Source organism: Carlito syrichta, unplaced genomic scaffold, assembly GCF_000164805.1.
Source record: "Carlito syrichta isolate Samal-C Ts95f unplaced genomic scaffold, Tarsius_syrichta-2.0.1 Scaffold308774, whole genome shotgun sequence".
NCBI classification, from domain to species: domain Eukaryota; kingdom Metazoa; phylum Chordata; class Mammalia; order Primates; family Tarsiidae; genus Carlito; species Carlito syrichta.
The window spans coordinates 123046-142489 of record NW_007252870.1 but is presented as its reverse complement, the minus strand read 5'-3'; the positions used below and the strand labels follow the sequence as shown (position 1 = coordinate 142489).

The 19444-nt window shown below is 41.1% G+C and overlaps 1 protein-coding gene across 2 annotated transcripts in view; it reads right to left on the bottom strand.

Moving 5' to 3' along the window:
• FBXW11 (F-box and WD repeat domain containing 11) overlaps positions 1-19444 on the bottom strand; it is a 143997-nt gene that overhangs the window by 37895 nt on the left and 86658 nt on the right. For both annotated transcript variants that reach the window (XM_021716352.1, XM_008065684.2), the window contains 3 exons: positions 16826-17051; positions 5040-5226; positions 4076-4166 (listed from right to left, as the gene is read on the bottom strand). In XM_021716352.1, the coding sequence (XP_021572027.1) occupies positions 4076-4166; positions 5040-5226; positions 16826-17051 (504 nt within the window). The remainder of the gene's footprint in view (positions 1-4075; positions 4167-5039; positions 5227-16825; positions 17052-19444) is intronic.

Sequence of the window (19444 nt, the reverse complement as noted above, 5' to 3'; positions counted from 1 at the left end):
AGCCCAGCAGGTTGAGGCTGTGGTGGCTGGAAGCGGCCACTGCACTCTAGTCTGACGACAGAGTGAGACTCCAACTCAAAAAAAAAAAAAAATAGAGCTCTGTAACCAAAACAAACAAACAAAAAAACAAACCTCACCAAATTGCCAAAAATCGTTGTCTCCATCTAGGCTGATATTTAATGCTAACAAGCCTGTGCCTTCCCTAACCATTCCAGGAAGGGGTTCAGCCTTGCTGTGGAATCCCACCATTATCCTAATGTCAGTCGCAGGAAAATAGGTCACACACAGGTGCACTTCTTTAATTATGTGGCTACCTACCATTTCGCTTGGCCATCATGTGGTATGGCTACTGTGGAGGAACAGTGCATGTTTTTGAGAACTTGTAAAATCCCCTTACCCTGTGCAAATTTTCAAAATCCTGGGAAAGTAGCCATGATACACAGAATATACAGCGGCATTTAAATTGGCAATAGAGTGAAAACAGATGTCTGAGTATGGCAGAATAACATTATTTTTAGAAGCCTAAACACAACTGGGTGGGTGGGCAAGTTTGACATTTTCTGGTCAGGACAATGTTAATATCAAGTTTGCAAACCACAAAAAAGTTCCCTACTTTCCCTGAATAAAATGTGGTTTATTAAAAGGTGCGATACAACACACCATCATTTTCCCAGTGGTCTGTCCAAGAAGAGCACTTCAAAGGTTTAATGCAATGAATAAGAGAGGGAAAAGGTGTGTTACATGAAGGAGTTTGTCCTCACTCTGAAATGGAAAGAGAAAATCCAAGCTCAGAATATCAGGACTATGACTATTCTAACAATCCCAGTCTCTCTGCTGATGGACACTTGGGGGCATGATGGAGTGAAAAGAGCACAGGCTTTGGAGTAACAGTCTCAGTTTGGATAATTTGAGGATTAAGTTAAATCACTGTAGCACAGCATCTAGCAGTCAGCCCACCATTGAGAACAACAGAAGTAATAATACCAACACAGCTACAGCTCTAGATAGCAAAGGAGTAGATGGCTGCCTCCTTTAGGAGTGAGTCTTAGGTTTTCCAGCAATTTCTTCTCAATTCAGGACCCTGTAATCCCTCTCAATGTGTGGCAGGAGCACCCAGGAGAGATGAACTTTTGCAACAAGCAAAGGATGTGTATTTATTCTCCTCTGACTTCATTTCTCACGCTCTCGTTTCCTGAATAATAGGAGTTAGCTATACTAAGCCAGGTTCTCTTCTTTTCCTTCAATGTTAGCCCATTTTTGGTGGGTTCATGTAGAAAGACAAGTTCAGAGATGAACATTTCCTTTTCTGCTCATCAGAACCAAATCTGAAAGCGGATGGATAACAGGAGCCAGTACATAAGACAAGCTGTCACAGTAGAGGAAGAAGGAAAAAAAAGAAAAAGGTGTTGTGACCTGGCAACCCTGTAGGTGTAAGGGAAAAAACAAAAGGCTCTGGAGCTGTGTGCAGGCGAGTGGGGAGGTGGGGGGACATATACAGCCACTTGACATTCTGGGTGTCATCTATCTTTTGGCAATGTGCTTACAGTCCTTCAATGCACTATCTTTCATATAACTGGACTAAAACAAGACCGACTAATCTTATCGTAACTCATACTCTTTTTTCAACGAACTGTCAAGGACATTAAGGATTCACACAATTGGAGAAAGATGAGAAGACCACCTTGAAATTCTGCAAGCATAAAATAATATGCTTCCTTCTCCCTCCCTTCTTGAATTTTCCACTTTGAAAAGGACAACCAACAACTCCCAGCCTAGAGCGAGACAGGCCTCAGTGAAAGCTCATTCTGTCTCTTCTACTTGACTATGTGGCAAGTTCTAAAACATCTTTTAGTTTCCGTTTTCCACTATTACAGACAGGGATAATAATATGCACCCTGTTATAAGAATTGAATGCAACAGCCCGTGGATATCACCCAACATAATTCATGACAGACTGCAAGGGCTCAGAAAAAAGTTCTTGTAACTATCCTACTCTGCTTAGGAGGGTTTCATACCAGCCATATGGGCAGAGCCAAGCTGGTGAATCCCTCATTTGTTAGATCCATGAATCACTGAAAGAAATCCCTACACATATGTCTACCCTGGACAGAATACAACACAATCCAAAAACAGAAGTAAAGAACTCTATTTTGATGTGGTACCAGTGATCTGTATTATTTTTTTTTTTAAAAACTGTATTAAGGGAAGAAAAGTATAAGGTTGTTCACAGACTTCATTACTCACTAGCTGTGTGATCTTAAGCAGCTGTTTAACTTTTCTAAGCCTCAGTTTCCTCAACATAAAATAAGGACTTGGCCTATCTTTCAGGTTCTGTCCAGAACGTGAAATGAGAAAATGTCCTATAAAGTGCTTGACAAAGTATCTGGCACAAGCAAATGCTATTAGGGGTACATTATTTTTATCATTACTACTAGTGGTGAATATGCCAAAGTATAAACATCATCCCTTACACTAAGAGATCAAGCCCACAAAAATCTGGAAGAGTCTCTTGTGGCCAACCAGTGGGTTTTCCCAAACCACACTTTAAGAACCACTGGGTAGACCACCATGATGCAAAGGTTTTGTGCCACAGAGGGTTTTTCCCCACAGCTCTGCTTCCCCTCACATCTGCCTCCTCCATGAACTTTAAAATATTACTTCAGCCTGAGGAAATGGTAATGGCAGGTGGCATCGTATACTGTCATGCCACAGAATACTGAGTTCCTATTGTCAATCATAATAGTTGCCATGAAGATTCAATAAAAACATCTATGTCACCACACCTTCAACCTGATCAAAGTTTTTCTAGAGTTCCTGTTTATTCATGATTAGCTTTAAATGTAGTCCTTTTTGAAACACTGGATAAAATGATTCAAAGAAATCTGGAGATACTTTATAAACAGTTGCCTCCCTCCCCTCACAGGTGGGGGACATAAGGTAGCATAGTTTCTAAGACATGTACACAAGCAACCCTTAGAACAAATGTCTAGGGGTAACACACATCCCTACCTACATTTAAAATACCACTATGTCTCAGTTACTTACACTGCAGGGGCAATTTATTCTAAGTCTTGTATTGCTACTGGGTCCATTAATTTCTAAACTTTACAATTTGTCTGGAAGTTTTAATTATTTAACCTCCCTAAAAGGTTACTTTATAGGTCATTTTAGAGAGCAGAATATTCAAGACAGGGTTTGTGCTTCAAAAAATGATATTCTGGTCATATTCAGATTTCCCATTAATGGAATGATTCCATTCGTTCACATCTGCCTGGGGGGGTTGGGAGACTCCAAAAAGCACATGTTTCTACATTAATGAATTTTGGCACAATAACTTTTATGTCTATCACCTGGGGGAGAGGATTACTTCACATTTGGGAAACTGAGTATAACTTTATGGGTGATACAGCATTGCCTAGCAAAAACTAAGCTTTTCTGCCAAGGAGGAAATAGTGAAGTAACCAAGACCTGCCAAGAACACATGTGAAAGAGTTAATGAGAAATGCCTGTGCATGTCTCCCGGTTCAAGGAGAAAGGCTAAATAATACAACTGAACTAATTAGAACACACGAACAACATCAAACATCCCCAATGTTTCTCATCACGTTTGCAGAGTTTTACTGGTCTGGTGAAAATACACTCTATAAAATACACTTCACTATTGCTTAGAATAATTTCTAAGTCATTTTTATGAAAAACTATGCATAACTTATGAATAAAACTGAGAATGTGCCTTCTCTAGTCCTCTAGAGATGGCTCAGATGTAAAACTATGCTTACCTGGAAAGCTGGGCCTTGGATTTGGGGAAATTAGAACAAAAGGTAGATTTTAAATTAAGGTTTTAATTAACTGGTAGCCTTACATTTAGAAAAGTTAAATATTTTTTGCAAAAGACATTAACTACTCTGGAGAATAACTACAGATTTATATACATCATGACACATTTACTCCAAAAGCCCAACTTCAAAAAAAATTATAGTTCCATGATTTTAGAACAAAAGAACACTCGAAGGCAACATAAAAAGTTGAGAACAAGACACAAAGAGCCCATAAAACAGATAAATCATAAAGTTACCTCTATATCCTGGATAATCTTTGGGTATAATGACCTATAAAATGAATTGGGAGGGCCATCTGTGGGTCTGTTTTTAAACAGGTACTGATCCCTGGCAAATAAAAACAAACAGATGTTACATTTTTGCACATAAAAGGGTGATTTTTATTTAAACATGGTGCTGACAAAGATATATCTTTCATGTCTTTTAATGTGCATTGAGCCTTAGCAGTTCAAAAGCAAGATTTCTGACAATTAAATTTCCATGTCAGAGTTCCATGACAAGTTTAGTTGAATTCACAGCTCTCTAACAGGATCCTGGCCTTTTGTTTTCTGAATACCAGACACAATAATCCAGCCTTTCACACTATAGAGTTTAGTCAAAAGACTAAGGTAGCTTTGTGAAAATCCTAACTCAGTACACATCAAACTTCCTTCCATAAAGAAAATGCAGCCCCCACCCTCACTCACTCCACCCTGCACCCCAGTCCATAGTGCATTCTCTCTGTGCTAACTGGGCCATAGAGCACACAGCTATAAAGCTGCATTTAAGTTAATGGGTTTTCTCCAGAAAATCCTGTCCTGTACCTCCCATAACCTCATCAAGAATAATAAATAGCAAAGTGGTATTACTTTAATTTCTCATGGTTTTTTTTGTCTTACCTATCTTTTGGGGATGGTATCACCATCCAAGAAAATTTGAAGGAAAATGCATAAACTCACAGCTTTGAAATGCCACCCCATTCAAACCTCACAATACTCGGAATAATTAATAAACATAAAGGAAATGCACATTTCAGAAGGGGAAATTCCAACAGCTTTACCTCTTTTTTTTTTTTTTTTAAATCTCTTAACCACTCATTTTTCCCACTTGTTTAAAGCAGGCCAACACATCTGCAAGTATAACTGCCTTTTTTAGTCATCAAGCTGACCGACCCTATGTCAAATCAACTTTTTCAAGGGAACAAGCAATACCAGTACTTACCACCCTCTTCTTTCTGAAAGGCCCTTCCACAGGGGATCAGTGCGTACCATTCGTTCAATCAGCTTCTTCCAAAGCATCCCTTCTGAGATCACTCGCTGCCATTCTTTACACACCAGCTCTGCTGCACACAGAGATCTGGCGTCCAAGTAGGAAAGAATGTTTTCTGCTATGTGATCTAAGCCTTGCTCTATAAAACAGAAGAGGGAAAGACGGTATGGGAAGGAGATGGAAATGAATCACCATCATTTCCTTAAAGATAAGAGGAATAAGGAAATCCTGAGCCCAGTAAAACACTTAAATAATTTTAGAAGTTCTGTAGACAGACAAAAGCATGAATATGTAAACACATACATCACTTTTTAGTTCTAATTTTTTATTATTAGAACTAAAAAGAGATAGCAACTGTTTTCTGTGTAAAAGCTGACCTTGGACAGTTGTATATTTTGCAGATATTATGACAAAAGACTTCTTTTCATCTTCTATTAAATAACTCTCACAACACTCCTGCAGGATAATGATGTCCCCAACTTTACAGATGAGGCACAGAGAGGTAAAATCCTTGAGTTTTTACACTACTCGGTGGGAAAGCCAAGACTGGAACTCAGATTTCTTGCGACAAAGAGTGTGCTTGTTCCCCTCCTACTCACTGTCTCTCATGATGCATCCTAACCTCATTAAGCCATACCCTCTGTGAATCCCTGGGAGCTAAGGTAACCCAGGAGAAACACAGATCCATCTTCTAAAACTTAGGAAAAATTAAATGACAATCCAAGAGTTAAAGTCAGTTATATTTTATGTATTTTTGCCAATTGCTTTATCTTCCTTCGTGTATACCCACTTTCTGCTCCTAAATAGTTGATAAAAATCCTCAAATGCAACAACCACATGTCTAAAATTCTGAAACCTTTGAGGTTATTGGGTTCAAGGACCCTTTCAAAGATAACCACTCAAAACTCAGCTTCTGCCTGCCATTCACAAGATCGCTATGGTCTGCACTGCTGACACCTGTAAACACACACCCAGAGGGCATGTCCTCTGCAGTGACAAGGAATAAGGCTCATCCCCAGCCTATTCTGTGTAGGAACGAGAACACAGAACACAGGAGAAAATCTAAAATAACCTGGAAAACAAAATTTCCAAATTTAAATAAATAAATAAATAAAATAACCTGGAATTGTATTTTGGAGGGCAGGCCCCTAGTAGTTCAGGCTTTTCCCACTACGTAAGTTTTCTAGGAACCCATGTACCAGCTAGCGTTGTTGTGAGAGGCTGCGTTTGGCTTTAGCGAATTTTTTTTGGAGATTCTTTCAATGCATTCGCCCATTTCATGATGCGTGATTTACAAGCACACCTGCCCACACTGCACTGAGTGTTCAGCAGTTCTGACCAAAAAATAGCCTGACCCCTGTACCCCACTCTCCCTATTCACCAGATCTCACCCAGAACGACTTTTTGTTTGTTTGTTTCCCGGAATGAAAAAAGTCCTCAAAGGGAAACGTTTTGCCAATGTGGAAGAAGTGAAACAAAAACAGCAGTAGCACTAAAAGGCATCAAAATTGGTGAGTTCAAAAACTCTTCTGAGCCGGGCTCAGTGGCTCAGCCTGTAATCCTGCGCCTTTGGGAGGCTGAGGGGAGTGGACTGCCTGAGCCCGCGGGTTCGAGACCCACCTGGGCAGCGAGACCTCATCTCTACAATAAAAAAAAAATCAAAAAAATCAGCCTGGTGTGGTAGCGCCTGCCTATAATTCCGGCTTCTCGGAAGGCTGAGGCAGAAGGATCGCCGGAGCCCAGCAGGCAAGGCTGCGGTGGCAGGAAGCGGCCACTGCACTCCAGTCTGTGCGACCAAGTCAGACTCCAACTCAAAAAAAAAACCTCTTCTGAGCAGTGTAAAAAGCATCTTAATAGGTGTACTGCATCAAAAGGAGAGGACTTTGAAGGTAACTTTAGTAAACATGTAAGAATAAACACACAATTTTTTACAAATAAATTCTGGATTTTAGGGGTCCCCCCTCGTATAGTGAGAAAATTCCAATCTCAAGCTCCAGATTCACAATTAGTAAGCTGTTTCTACAGCATGAAACAGCCCTGTGCCTGGATTTTCTGCCATATAAAATAGCAATAACCAGTAACAACTGCTCTTTCTCATGCTAGCTATAAGAAACAAACTGTTTTATGAAAAGATTTTAAAGATAAAAAAGCAGTCTACAACGTTCATATTTGTTCTCTTTTCAAAATAAATGGAAGCAATATAGTAGCATTAAACTTGGTATTGAAAGTTCAGAGTGGGCCAGGCTCAGTGGCTCAGCCTGTAATCCCAATGTTTTGGGAGGCCGAGGTGAGTGGATTGCCTGAGCCCGCGGGTTCGAGACCTGCCTGGGCAACTTGGTGAGACCTCATCTCTACAATAAATCAAAAATTAGCTAGGCGTGGTAGCGCGTGCCTGTAGTTCCAGCTACTTGGAAGGCTGCAGTGGCCAAGAGTGGCCACCGCACTCTAGTCTGGGTGACAGAGTGAGACTCCAACTCAAAAAAAAAAAAGTCCAGAGTGTAGATAAATTATTAAACTGTCAGGGTCTCAGTTTCCTCACCTGCACAAAACTGGGATATCATGTCAGAACAATTTTGAAAACTGTGATTTCAAATTTTGATTTCAAACTTTGAAAATTTTGATACATAAAAAATTTTTCAAACTAAGGTTTTTTTCAACTCTCAGAATGACTCCTGCTACACTGTTGATTATGATTCTAAGCCCTCCACAGGCTTATTCTCCTCTGGACTAGATCTAATACCCTAGCTATGGTTCAATAATAAAGACTACATGGGGAGGATAAATATCCTCCCTACCCGTCATTATGCCAAGGTTAATACAGTCAAAGGATGGCCTTCGTGTAACAGTCATATCCCAGGAGACTCCTAGAATGGCAGTAAGTTGAAACAAAGTCCTAGGCCTCTCCCCCAAAAACATGTAATAAAAACAATTCTCCCTACTTTTGTATCTGTACCATGTAGTTGAAAAGGTAGGAGACAGCTTCAGGCAGGAGTCCATACTTATCCTTGTTATAATCCACCTTCAAAGCTTTATCTGACCCATCCATCTCAGTTTCTAGAATTCTGAGTTTTGGCATCGGAAAAGTGGGTATTCCACACCAGATCTGCATGATGGTCTAACGTACTAAGTCTATGGTAAGTTGTTGGCAAACACATCAAACGGGTCAGAACCAAGGACAGCACCCACAAAACAAGCTATTTTCCTCCAGGCTATCATTGATGCATTCATTAACACTCACAGGGTATCAACAACTCACCCCCAGCTCCATAACCATCTGTATGTACCACTGCCCCACCCCCATCTCTCTGTTCTGTCCTCAAGGACATGTGAAGATACTTTTATCTCTCCATCAGTCTTCTGATCTACCACTGGTCTGGTAACCTCATCAAAAAAAGGAAGTAAGGTGGTTGGGTGTAGCTGCTCTCTGTGCTCACTCACTGGGGCTTATTACATAAAGTTGGTATTGTAATTTTTCTTTCACAAGTTGGCACTAACTGCTTTGTGTCCCTTTGTAAATATTTAATCCATGTTCATTACAGAAAAATTATAAAACGTATATAAGCATTTTAAATCCTCAAACCCCATCTCCTAGAGATAATAGCTTTTAACATTCTGCATACATCCTTTAGGCTTACACAACCACAAGTAATTTTTTCAGATGCTGATTAGTTTTTGAAATTCATCTACAAATTCTGCTGGAGTACAACATCCAACTCAATACTAAATCCCCCAAATACAACTTCTCCAGTTCTTGAAAACCTGGAAATTTCATCAATCATCTGTGGTTGTATCATGCAGGACTACCGTGTGCAGTTGTACAAACTGTATAGGGCACAACTGTACCCAGGAGTTCAGCCTACTGGTTTTCAATTACTTTTCAATGTTCCACAATTCTGAAAATCACAGCCACAGGTTTTGTCACCATTCTGACATACCATATACTTAGGCCCACTTGCTCCTAGGAGCTATGTGACTCCTAAGTATCATCACATCCTTCTTGACTACAACTTTTCTATTATATTGAAGTCATTTTAAAGTCATTATTCTTGGAGGGGATAATTTAAAGGAGAGTGAAAATATGCTGTTTCTTTCTAGTATCACTATACCACCTATTCCAAGCACACTATTCCTTCCTTCTTTACAGTCTGCTCCAAAACAGTTGACAATTGTTTGTTTTGTTACATAAACATTTTGAACAATTTTACGTTATTTGGAGTCTGGTTTTCTTGACTCCGTCCTCAAAGGCGTCTCCACGATCACATGCTCCTTTCTTCCATCTTCTATGTTAAGGTCAAGGAAAGCCAAGGATAACCACGTCGGGTTCTACTTGTGGCTCTCCGTCACTAGGACTGAAAAATTATTCATTGTAATTTCAAATTGCAGACTCTCCCAGCCCTCTGTAGTCACACTCCCGTTGAGTCTCTGGACATGGGCTAATAGACACAGCTCTCTTTCAATAATTTTTCCAATTCTGGGGTACTTCTCTAACTTCCTTGCCTAGTTTCTACACTTAGTATTAGAACACAGCCCCTCCTAAAGGTTTATACTACTTCCACATCACTAACCAACTCCTAATTGGTTGTAAGCACACCCTTAGCTAATTCCCCTCCTGAGTCGTCGGTTTTGCTGAGCGATGAGACAAACAGCAAGACAACAACGAACTAGGCAGTGCCCTCCCAGCCTCCACAGCTGCAACATTCCCATCATCTGTGGAGAAACTCGGAAAACAGCACTCAAGACTTCTACCTAGCAGGGGACTCTATGAGCTGGCAGACTTGTGTGGCTGTGTCTGAGTCAATGAGGATTACTGATTTTCAAAACAACAGCAACAAGAACAGACTCTCCAGACCTTCTCCGGACCTAATGAATCAGAATCTCTAGATGATGAAGCCCAGGAATCTGTATTTTTAAGAAGTGCCACCAGCTAATTCTGACATGTTGGGAACTCCTTTCAGTCCTCTGACTCCCCTCAGTGACTCTCAACTAGGCTATCAGTGAGTTCATGCATAAGTAAATCCCCTAACGCATATTTCTTCCTCCCTCCAATGCCATCAGGCCAGTTAAGCAGCATTTCAGCAGCATCTATGAGATTCGCTTTCATCTGGTGAATAATTTCAATGCACTTCATCCTTCTAGGAAGCAGCGTGCTTTAGTCTTATAGAAAATGTGTTGCCTATAAAGTCAGATGTCCTGAGTTAAATTCTGGTTTTGTCAACTGCTAGTTGTATGACTTCAAGCAAAACAGTTTTCCCTTCTGGATTTCAGTCTTCCATAACAGGAATGATAGTAAATGCCTGAAATGGATTATCTCACATCATCTGCACAATAACCCTCTGAGATAGGTACCCTCAATATCCTCATTTTGTGCAGAAGGCATCTTCCAACCTTGTTGGGAAGGTTAATAAGATAACAAACATGAGGAGCCAGATACATACTAGGTACTCAATAGATATGTCTTTGTTTTCCTTCCCTCTCCCCCAAATGCTCTTAGCTGAAGTGGATGGTATCAAGGAGGTTACACTGTATTCTTCTTTGTTATTTTCTGGAGAGAAAATACTGCATATCTTGGCTGGGTACGGAGGCTCACATCTATAATCCTAGCACTTTGGAAGGCCGAGGTGAGAGGATTGCCTGAGCCCACGGGTTCGAGACCAGCCTGGGTAACTTGATGAGACTTCATCTCTACAATAAATCAAAAAACTAGCTGGGTGTGGTGGTATGTGCCTGTAGTTCCAGCTACTTGAAAAGTTGAGGTGGAAGGATCGCCTGAGCCCAGCAGGTGGAGGCTGCAGTGGCCATGAGCATGTCAGTATACTCCAGCCTGGGTAGCAGAGTGAGACTCCCGCCTCAAAAAAATTTTTTTTGCACGTCTCCTCTAGCAAAAAGCTAAGACCATTCTATTTTCTTGGAATAAGTCTCATATCATCTTAAATGTTTTGCCAATAGGAATCACACATTCTCTAGGACCTCAAAGTGGCCACCCCCAGGAGCCAAGCAGACCTAGTAACCTTCAAGTTTCAAGTCTCCTCAGGACAAAGAGGTTACTAATAATAAGGTGGTCCATTGTCTGCACTAAAAAGTGATTTGAGGTGTTAAAACTAAGCATTTTCTTAAGCATCCATGTCTGGCTCTCATTACTCTATCACACTGAGACACCCCCATCCCCCTCCCAAGGCAACAAGAGGACATGTTATGGCCTAAGAAAATAGAGGCCACAATACTGCACACACAGCGCTGAAGACATGCTGCTGCTGCTAATTACAGGCACCAGATGAAAGTCTGGAAAAATTTCAATAATAAATTAAAACAATTAAAAGGCATAAATTTCAAAGCTCAGTATGTAAATAGCACTGTATCAAAATGAAACTCAAATGTCAGTTCAATGCCCTTGACTACAGCCAGTTTTAACACAGCTGCTTAGATCATACAATTACAGAAACTTTTATTATTTTAGAAATGCATTTCAAAGAGCAGCTGCAAAGAAACTTCCTTCCCCACCCACCCCTGCTGTCCCTTCCTCCCGCCCTAGTCACAGATCTAGTTGTAAAATCTGAAGCTCCAAACCTTTTAAAGGAAAACAATGCAATTGCTAACAGCAACAGTCCCTCAGTGGGACCATCCCTTTCACTTTGAAAACACCAACCTAAAGATCCAGACAGAAATGACATGAAAAGAAGCTCTGGTCACAAAGTACAACATCTTTTTCCAAAAAAACATCCAGGAAACAAAACAACATAGTGGCACGCATACCTATATGATGTCAGGATGAATCAACCCGGAATAAGTGGGTGAATAATTAAAACTTCCTAGCAATAAATCCTACTACCTCTGGAGAAAGCAGGTGTTTCCTACCCCTCTGGGCCCTTTTTTAAGCTGCCATCCTCAGAGTACCCACTAGATGCCGGGCATTTTGTAACACATTCTCCTTCATCGTCATAACATCCCATCAAGTGTTACTATTCCCACACAAAGAGGAAACTGAGGCTCCACAACCTGAAATCCACAGCTCTCAAGTGTGGGAGTTGGGACCCAAAGCAAGGGCCGATCTAAATCCAACAACCATGCTCCTTCTGCCGTCATGTGGGAACTCTGGCCGGGCACCCAGCCTGAAGCCTAAACTATGCTCTGGTTCCTCCACATCTCCTGAGACCACCTAGCCAGGCTCTGTCACATTTACAGTCCATAATGTTTTATCATCCGTACTTGGGTATAACACAAATGAATAAACCATGGCCAGGAAGCCAAGTATTTCAAAATTTTCAATTGCTTAGACACCTTACCCAAAAGATTACCAATACTTATCATTCTATTTGAAATGCAATCTGCCTCTACTTTAAACGGTATGGATTCTGTTAACAACAGCTCTTACAAACCACAAACTTAACCTGCAGAAATTGATGTTGCAGACTAAACATTTACCATGATTTTTAGAAAAGCATATCAAAATTATCACTTTTTCCACTGAGCCAAAAGGAGCCAGAGACCACAAACATTTTCCATTTTCCCTATACTGACAGGTACAATATTCACAGTAAGCGTTAAAAAGCCAAAACTAGAGATAATTTTAATGGAATTAATGGTTTTCACAATGAAATCAAGTCTTAAATTGATTGTCAATTTCAATAGAGTGATAATTCAAACTCAAGATGATCTATAGTATAAGTGAAATACCAAACTAGTATAATGATTTGTACATTGCTCCCCATATTATAAATCTAAGTATGAACACAGTTACGGACCTGTTTCTCCTCTGATGCTCTTAAGTCAGAGTCTGTGCTAAAGAATGAATGCCAGGTTTAATCCAAGTCTACCAGACACTAACTCACACAATCAACTTGGCCAGCTTGTCCCCCCCTATTAGATTCATATGTATGATATATACTGACATATGTATATATGTTCAGGTCAAATCCTGTTAAAACAAATAGCATTTTAACAAAAATATTTCCATGTCCCAGCCAATGGTCCATTCATTTCATGTAACATTCAGTACCACAAAAATCCACTTTAACAGAGATATGGACAATGCCTTAAAATTCACTGTAATGAAAACTGAATTATGTGCAATTATACTAACCATATTTATATACATAACACATGTTCATCTGTTCTGCCTCTTCTCCAAGACTGTACACTCCCCATGAGCAGGGCTGCCTCTGAATGCTACTCTGCAAATCAAGAGCACTTCAACAGCGCCACCTTGTGGCTATCCTTCAAACATAAGGTGCGTGCTCTGGCACTATCAAAAACGTTGGAGAAGAGAATTACAGAGAAACCATCAAAACAGTAGAAAACAAACAAGAAACAGATTTGCTTGAGAAAAATGGAGAAACAACACCATTTACTTAAAAACACAAAGGAAGAACGAGTACAATAATCAACTTAAGAAAACAATGTTGTCTTTTCTCGTGAGATGCAGCCTGATTCTCCACCAGGAAGTCTCCCTCATCCAGTTAAAGTATGTCTGTATGCCTGCCTGCCTGCCTGTCTGTCTGTCTCTCTCTCTCTCCCTCTCCCTCCCTCATAATTAAAAGTATTACTGAATTGGGTTGTAATCCATGTATTCAATACTTGGGACCAACTTAAGAAATCTTCCTTAGACTTTGCACTAACTTGGTTAGGGGGGTATTTTTGTTTGTTTGCTTTTCTTTTTCTTTTTTCGTTGAGTCAGGGTCTCATGGTTTTTGTTTGTTTGTTTTGTTTGAGTCAGGATCTCACTCTGCCACCTAGGCTGGAGTGCATGATCACAGCTCCCCACAGACTCAGCCTCCTGGGCTCAGGCAATCCTTACACCTCAGCCTGGGATTACAGGCACATGCCACCATGCCCAGCTAATTCTCTTTATTTTTTGTAGGGATGAGGCCTCACTCTGTTCCTAGCCTGGTCTCGACTGCCTGGACTCAAGCAATCCTCCTGATCAGCTTCCCAAAGTGCTGGGATTATAGGAGTGAGCCACCGCACCTGGCCCTTTGCACTAACTTTGGAACCAACCCCAACCACCACCCACACCATCACTACAATAATCAAGATGTATGATCCTGGGCATTTTCTCTGATCCTTGGCTTCTTACTCTCACATGAGAAACAGGACGAAGTGATGACTAAGATTTCCTTCAGGAATTAAATACTAAGGGGGGGGGGGTTCATATTTTGCTTTCCTAGAGATTCTATTGGAAGAAATGGGCAAGTCATGCTACGTTTTGGCATAAAAAGAACAACAGAGTCCAAATTTTCTCAGATAACTCTCAAATATTCTTAAGTCTCACTGCAGAAAGTAAACTTACAACTTTTAGAAGCGGAATTAGAAATCAGAGGCTGGCCTGTCAACTTGTAGCTCCAGGCCTCAGACCTGACACCTGAGCTGAGGCCCTGTTTGCCATGGATGTACTTGAACATGGAGCCCCTGATGTTCTCCTGGAAATCCCAGACAGGCTGAGAAAGGCGCCATCTGACAGCCCTGATAAGGGGTAAGGTGGTAGCAACAGCACTGGCTCATCCCTGGCTATTTCTACACCTACCCGACATGGCAGTTGTGATCATCACAGTACACTGACCAAGTCAGAGGAAAATGTTCTGGCCAGCATTCTTTTCAAGAGTGAACTGTGTATCTTACCTAGCCCAAATGTATTTTTGTTTGTTTGTTTGTTTTGAGTTACCGTTCCACTTTCGCCCAGACTGAAGTGCAGTGGCACAATCGTGGTTCACCACAGCCTCGACTTCCTGGGCTCAAGCGATCCTCCTGCCTCAGCCTCCTGAATAGCTGGGACTACGGGAGCACACCACCACGGCCTGGCTAGTTTTTTTTATACATATCTCATAGAGACAAGGTTTTACTATGTTGCTTAGGCTGGTCTCGAACGCCTAGGCTCAAGCAGTCCTCCCATCTCGGACTCCCAAAGTGCTGGAACTACAGGCATGAGCCACCACACCTGGCCTTCACTAGCCAAATTTAAATTGAAAATTTTAAAAGGAAGACAGAGGCAGGCTCAGTGTCTCATGCCTGTAACCTCTGCATATTGGAGGCCAAGGTAGAAGAATCGCTTGAGCCCAGGAATTCAAGACCAGCTTAGGTAACAAAGTGAGATCCTATCTCTACAAAAAAAATTTAGTCATGCCAGGTACGGTGGCTCACATCTGTAATCCCAACACTTAGGGAGCCAAGCCAGGCAGATTACTTGAGCCCAGGAGTTTAAGACTAGCCTGGGCAACATAGTGAAACTTCATCTCTACAAAAAAAAATCAAGAAATTAGCCAGGCGTGGCAGCATATGCCTGTAGTTTCAGCTTCTCGGGATGCTGAGATGAAAGGATCACCTGAGCCCAGGAGGTCAAAGTTGCTGTAAACTGTGATCGTTGTGATCATGCCACTGCACTCTAGCCTGGGAAACAGAGTAAGACTCTGATTCAAAAAAAAAACAAAAACAAAAAATTAGTCAGTCGTGGTGATACACATCTGTAGTCCCAGCTACTTGGGAGGCTGAGATGGGAAGATTCCTTGAGTCCAGGAATTCAAAGCCAACATGGGCAACATACCAAGATCCTATCAAGAAGAGAATGGGCTGGGCTCGGTGGCTCAGCCTGTAATTCCGCGCTTTGGAAGGCCGAGGTGAGTGGATTGCCTGAGCCCACGGATTCGAGACCCGCCTGGGCAACTTGGTGAGAACTCATCTCTACAATAAAAATCAAAAAATTAGCCAGGTGTGGTAGCGCGTGCCTATAGTTCCAGCTACTTGGAAGGCTGAGTGGAAGGAGCCCAGCAGGACAAGGCTGCACTCCAGTCTGGGTGACAGAGTGAGACTCCAACTCAAAAAAAAAAAAAATAGAGAGAAGAGAATGGGAGGAAGGGAAAGAGGTACAAAACAGAGCTAATACAAATTTATTTTTATTAAAAAAAGGAGAACGACGGGGAGAGCACATTGGACTCCTCTGATGTTCTAAATGGTGCATCCACGTCACTGCACATTTGTCCAGACCCATACAATGCACAACAGCAAGAGTGAACCCTGATGTAACCCTGGACTCCACACAGGTCCATGAACTGTAACATCAACTGTTCTGTTGCAGGATGCCAACGGGGGGCAGGTTGGGCAGTGGGGGAGTATGGGGAGGCAGAGAAGGCGTGAATCTGGGAATTATCTATATTTTCCATTCAATTGTGTTCTGAAGCTCAAAATGATCTAAAAAAAGAAAGTCTGTTTTTAAAAGTCAAAGAAAACTTAACCAGAGAAGTACGCGTATGCACACACACCCATGTGTGTACTTAGAGGAGAGAACAGTGTGGGAGAGGATGCAGAAACAAGTCTCAAGAAATATAATTGAGACATGGTATCAGCTTTTCCAATGTATTTTCACCATTCCTTAAATGTCACTTCAAATTCAAATGACATCCTAAACTTTGGGACACTTCCTAAATAAAACTTTTAAAGGAAAAAGAATACCTTTCTTTAAAAATTACATATAAAGGCAAACTGCAATTTGTGTATAAACTACATCAAAATAAAAAGCACATCACTAATCATTAAACTATAATGAAGCAACAGTACTAACCAACAGTCAATACTATTAATCAAAGAAACAGTTACAGTTCAACAGTTATGTACCATATATTAAAAATACAGTATGTGTCCCAAGGACATGCTACCTTAATCATTCATTTTATAAATATCTACCCAGCCTCCTCAAGGCCCCTGGGTGAGGCATGCTTCCACCACCCAGCTTTTCAACAGACAAACACAGTTACCTGGTAAGGCGGTAATAAAGTCCCGCTGCAACATGGGCTTCAGGTAAGAGTTAATATGTCCATGCTGATAATGACACATTCGTGAAATAAGATGTTCCACAAATTCTACTTGATCTGATTCAGACCACTGGTCAAAATATTTAATACACAAGTCTTTTTCTTTTTGGTAGTTTCCTTCTGATGGCCTCTTTCTGGAGACGATCACAGACGATGTTCCATTACTTATCTATTTTAGAAAAACAAAAAAAAATTAGCTTAACTAGGAAAGAAATCTAATTAATATTTCGTTAGAAACATTTTTCACTCTGTGTACTTAAGTCTTAAAATGCCAGTTTTATCCTAAAGCCAAACTCATTCCTTTATTAACTCATTCAGGAAGTAATTTAAAAAATGTATTCAGGTCTAGTGGCCTCAAATTAGTCACCAAAGTAAGTACCGAAGTTACAGCTATTTCTAAAGCAAATGGCATCTTAAGTAATCATGTTTCCATGCTTCTTCCAAAATAAGCTGATATTCAATTACTAACGTTGGAGACGATGGTCTCAGGGGAATTGCTCAATTTGGCAAAGTGGCAACTGATTATTAAAAATCGTTTTACTTCCTCAAAGTTGAAACTTAATGCTATATACATCTAAGTTAATGATTATTACATATCTATACCGATGGTTCTCACACTTGAACAAGCATCGGAATAACAAGCGGGCTTGTTAACAGACTGCTGGGACCCAGAACCCAGAGGTTCTGAGTGTATCGATCTGTAGTGGAGCCCAAGAATTTGTATTTCTAACAAGTTTCCAGGTGACGCTGATGCGGATGGTCCAGAGACTACACTCTAGGGAACACACATGAGAACCACTGGTCTATACAACATAAGAGATATGCAATACCGTAGTAAAACCAAAAGCGATCAACCCAAAACCTTCACCTTACCCAAAGGTTAAATCTCCTTCATGCTACCCCCCAGGGCTACTAAGCTGCTGGTAAAACAGTTTAGACTTTCTCTTCCCTCTTTTGATCACCTTCTCAGAAAGTCACCCAAGGAAACCACATATACCTGCAAAGTTCCAAAACTTATTATGGATAAGGTACAGACTCGCATTAACATTGCATTTCTCATCAAATCTACCTATATGTTCCTGCATAAAATCAGTATTTTTTAAAGCGAAACTCCATACACTGCATCTGGACAGCAGCATCAAAAATAACCACTAGACTCAAGCCACAACCACTACTGATGCTATGAGGCGCCGTAACTTGCCTGTTTGAACACAACACGACTGGACTACTTGTGTGGAACATTTGCCAAGCCATCTGTCCATCCCTCCTCTGACAGTCTCCTCATGCGTAATACCAAAAGGAATAACACGTAGGAGAATGTTGAGAACCGAAGAGCTGCAGGACAGCTGCCCACCAATTCCATTAGGAATTTATCTCAGAATCTTACATAGAAAGAAACAAGAGCTTTCACTATCAGTATGTCCCCTAACTTCAAGTGGACAGAACCATCCCAGAAATAAGACATCCTTTATAAACATCCAAAGGAGTCTTCAGCCTACCTTGATAAAAATGTTAGAACTTTCATGTCTGAAGCAAGTTCTTACGCCCTCATTAGAGGTATATGGTCAGATGGCATCTATCCTCCACCCAATTTATTTCATCACCCCATTGTCTAGGAATTTTTTTCCCTTGTAACTTGGATGAGGGAAAGCTCACGGACACCATGTACCACAAGGGGGCAGCATTGAATAAGGATTTTTAAATGTTGCTTCTAATAAGACATTCATATCCAACAGACACCCAAAATAAGAATTTAAAACAGTCAGAGATGGCCGGGCATGGTGGCTCACGCCTATAATCCCAGCACTTTGGGAGGCCAAGATGAGAGGGCTGCCTGAGCCCAAGGGTTCGAGACCAACCTGGGCAACTTGGTGAGACCTCATCTCTACAATAAATCAAGAAAAATTAGCTGGGCATGGTGGCACATGCCTGTAGTTCCAGCTACTTGGAGGGCTGAGGCGCTCTAGCCTAGGCGACAGAGTAAGATTCCAACTCAAAGAAAAAAAAAACAAAAAAACAGAGGTGAAGTGAAAAATCTTTGCCGTGATTAACACTGGCAGGAATAAGGGGCATCTATGCTGAGTTTTTTGGTTTTTGGTTTTTGTTTTCCTTTTAGTAGGAGTCTCACTCTGTCACCCAAGCTAGGGTGCAGTAGCATGCTCACAGCCACCGCAGCCTCAACCTGCTGGGTTCAGGTGATCTTTCTGCCTCAGCCTTCCAAGTACTGGAATTACAGGCGCATGCTGCCTAATTTTTGATTTATTGTAGAGACAAGGTCTCGCCAAGTTGCCCAAGCTGGTTTCGAACTCCTGGGCTTAGGCAATCATCTTACCTCGGTTTCCCAAAATGCTGGGATTACAGGCTTGAGCCACCACGCCCGGCTAAGCTACTTTTAGGTGTAAGGATGTCCACCACGATACTATAGAAAGGTGAGAAATAACTGCCCAATTGTAAACAACTGCTTAAAGCAAACAACACATCTACACAAAGGACTACAATGTAAGCTATTAAAACTAGGTTTATAAAGTAAGGCTTTAACAACAAAAGAACATGCGTATGAAA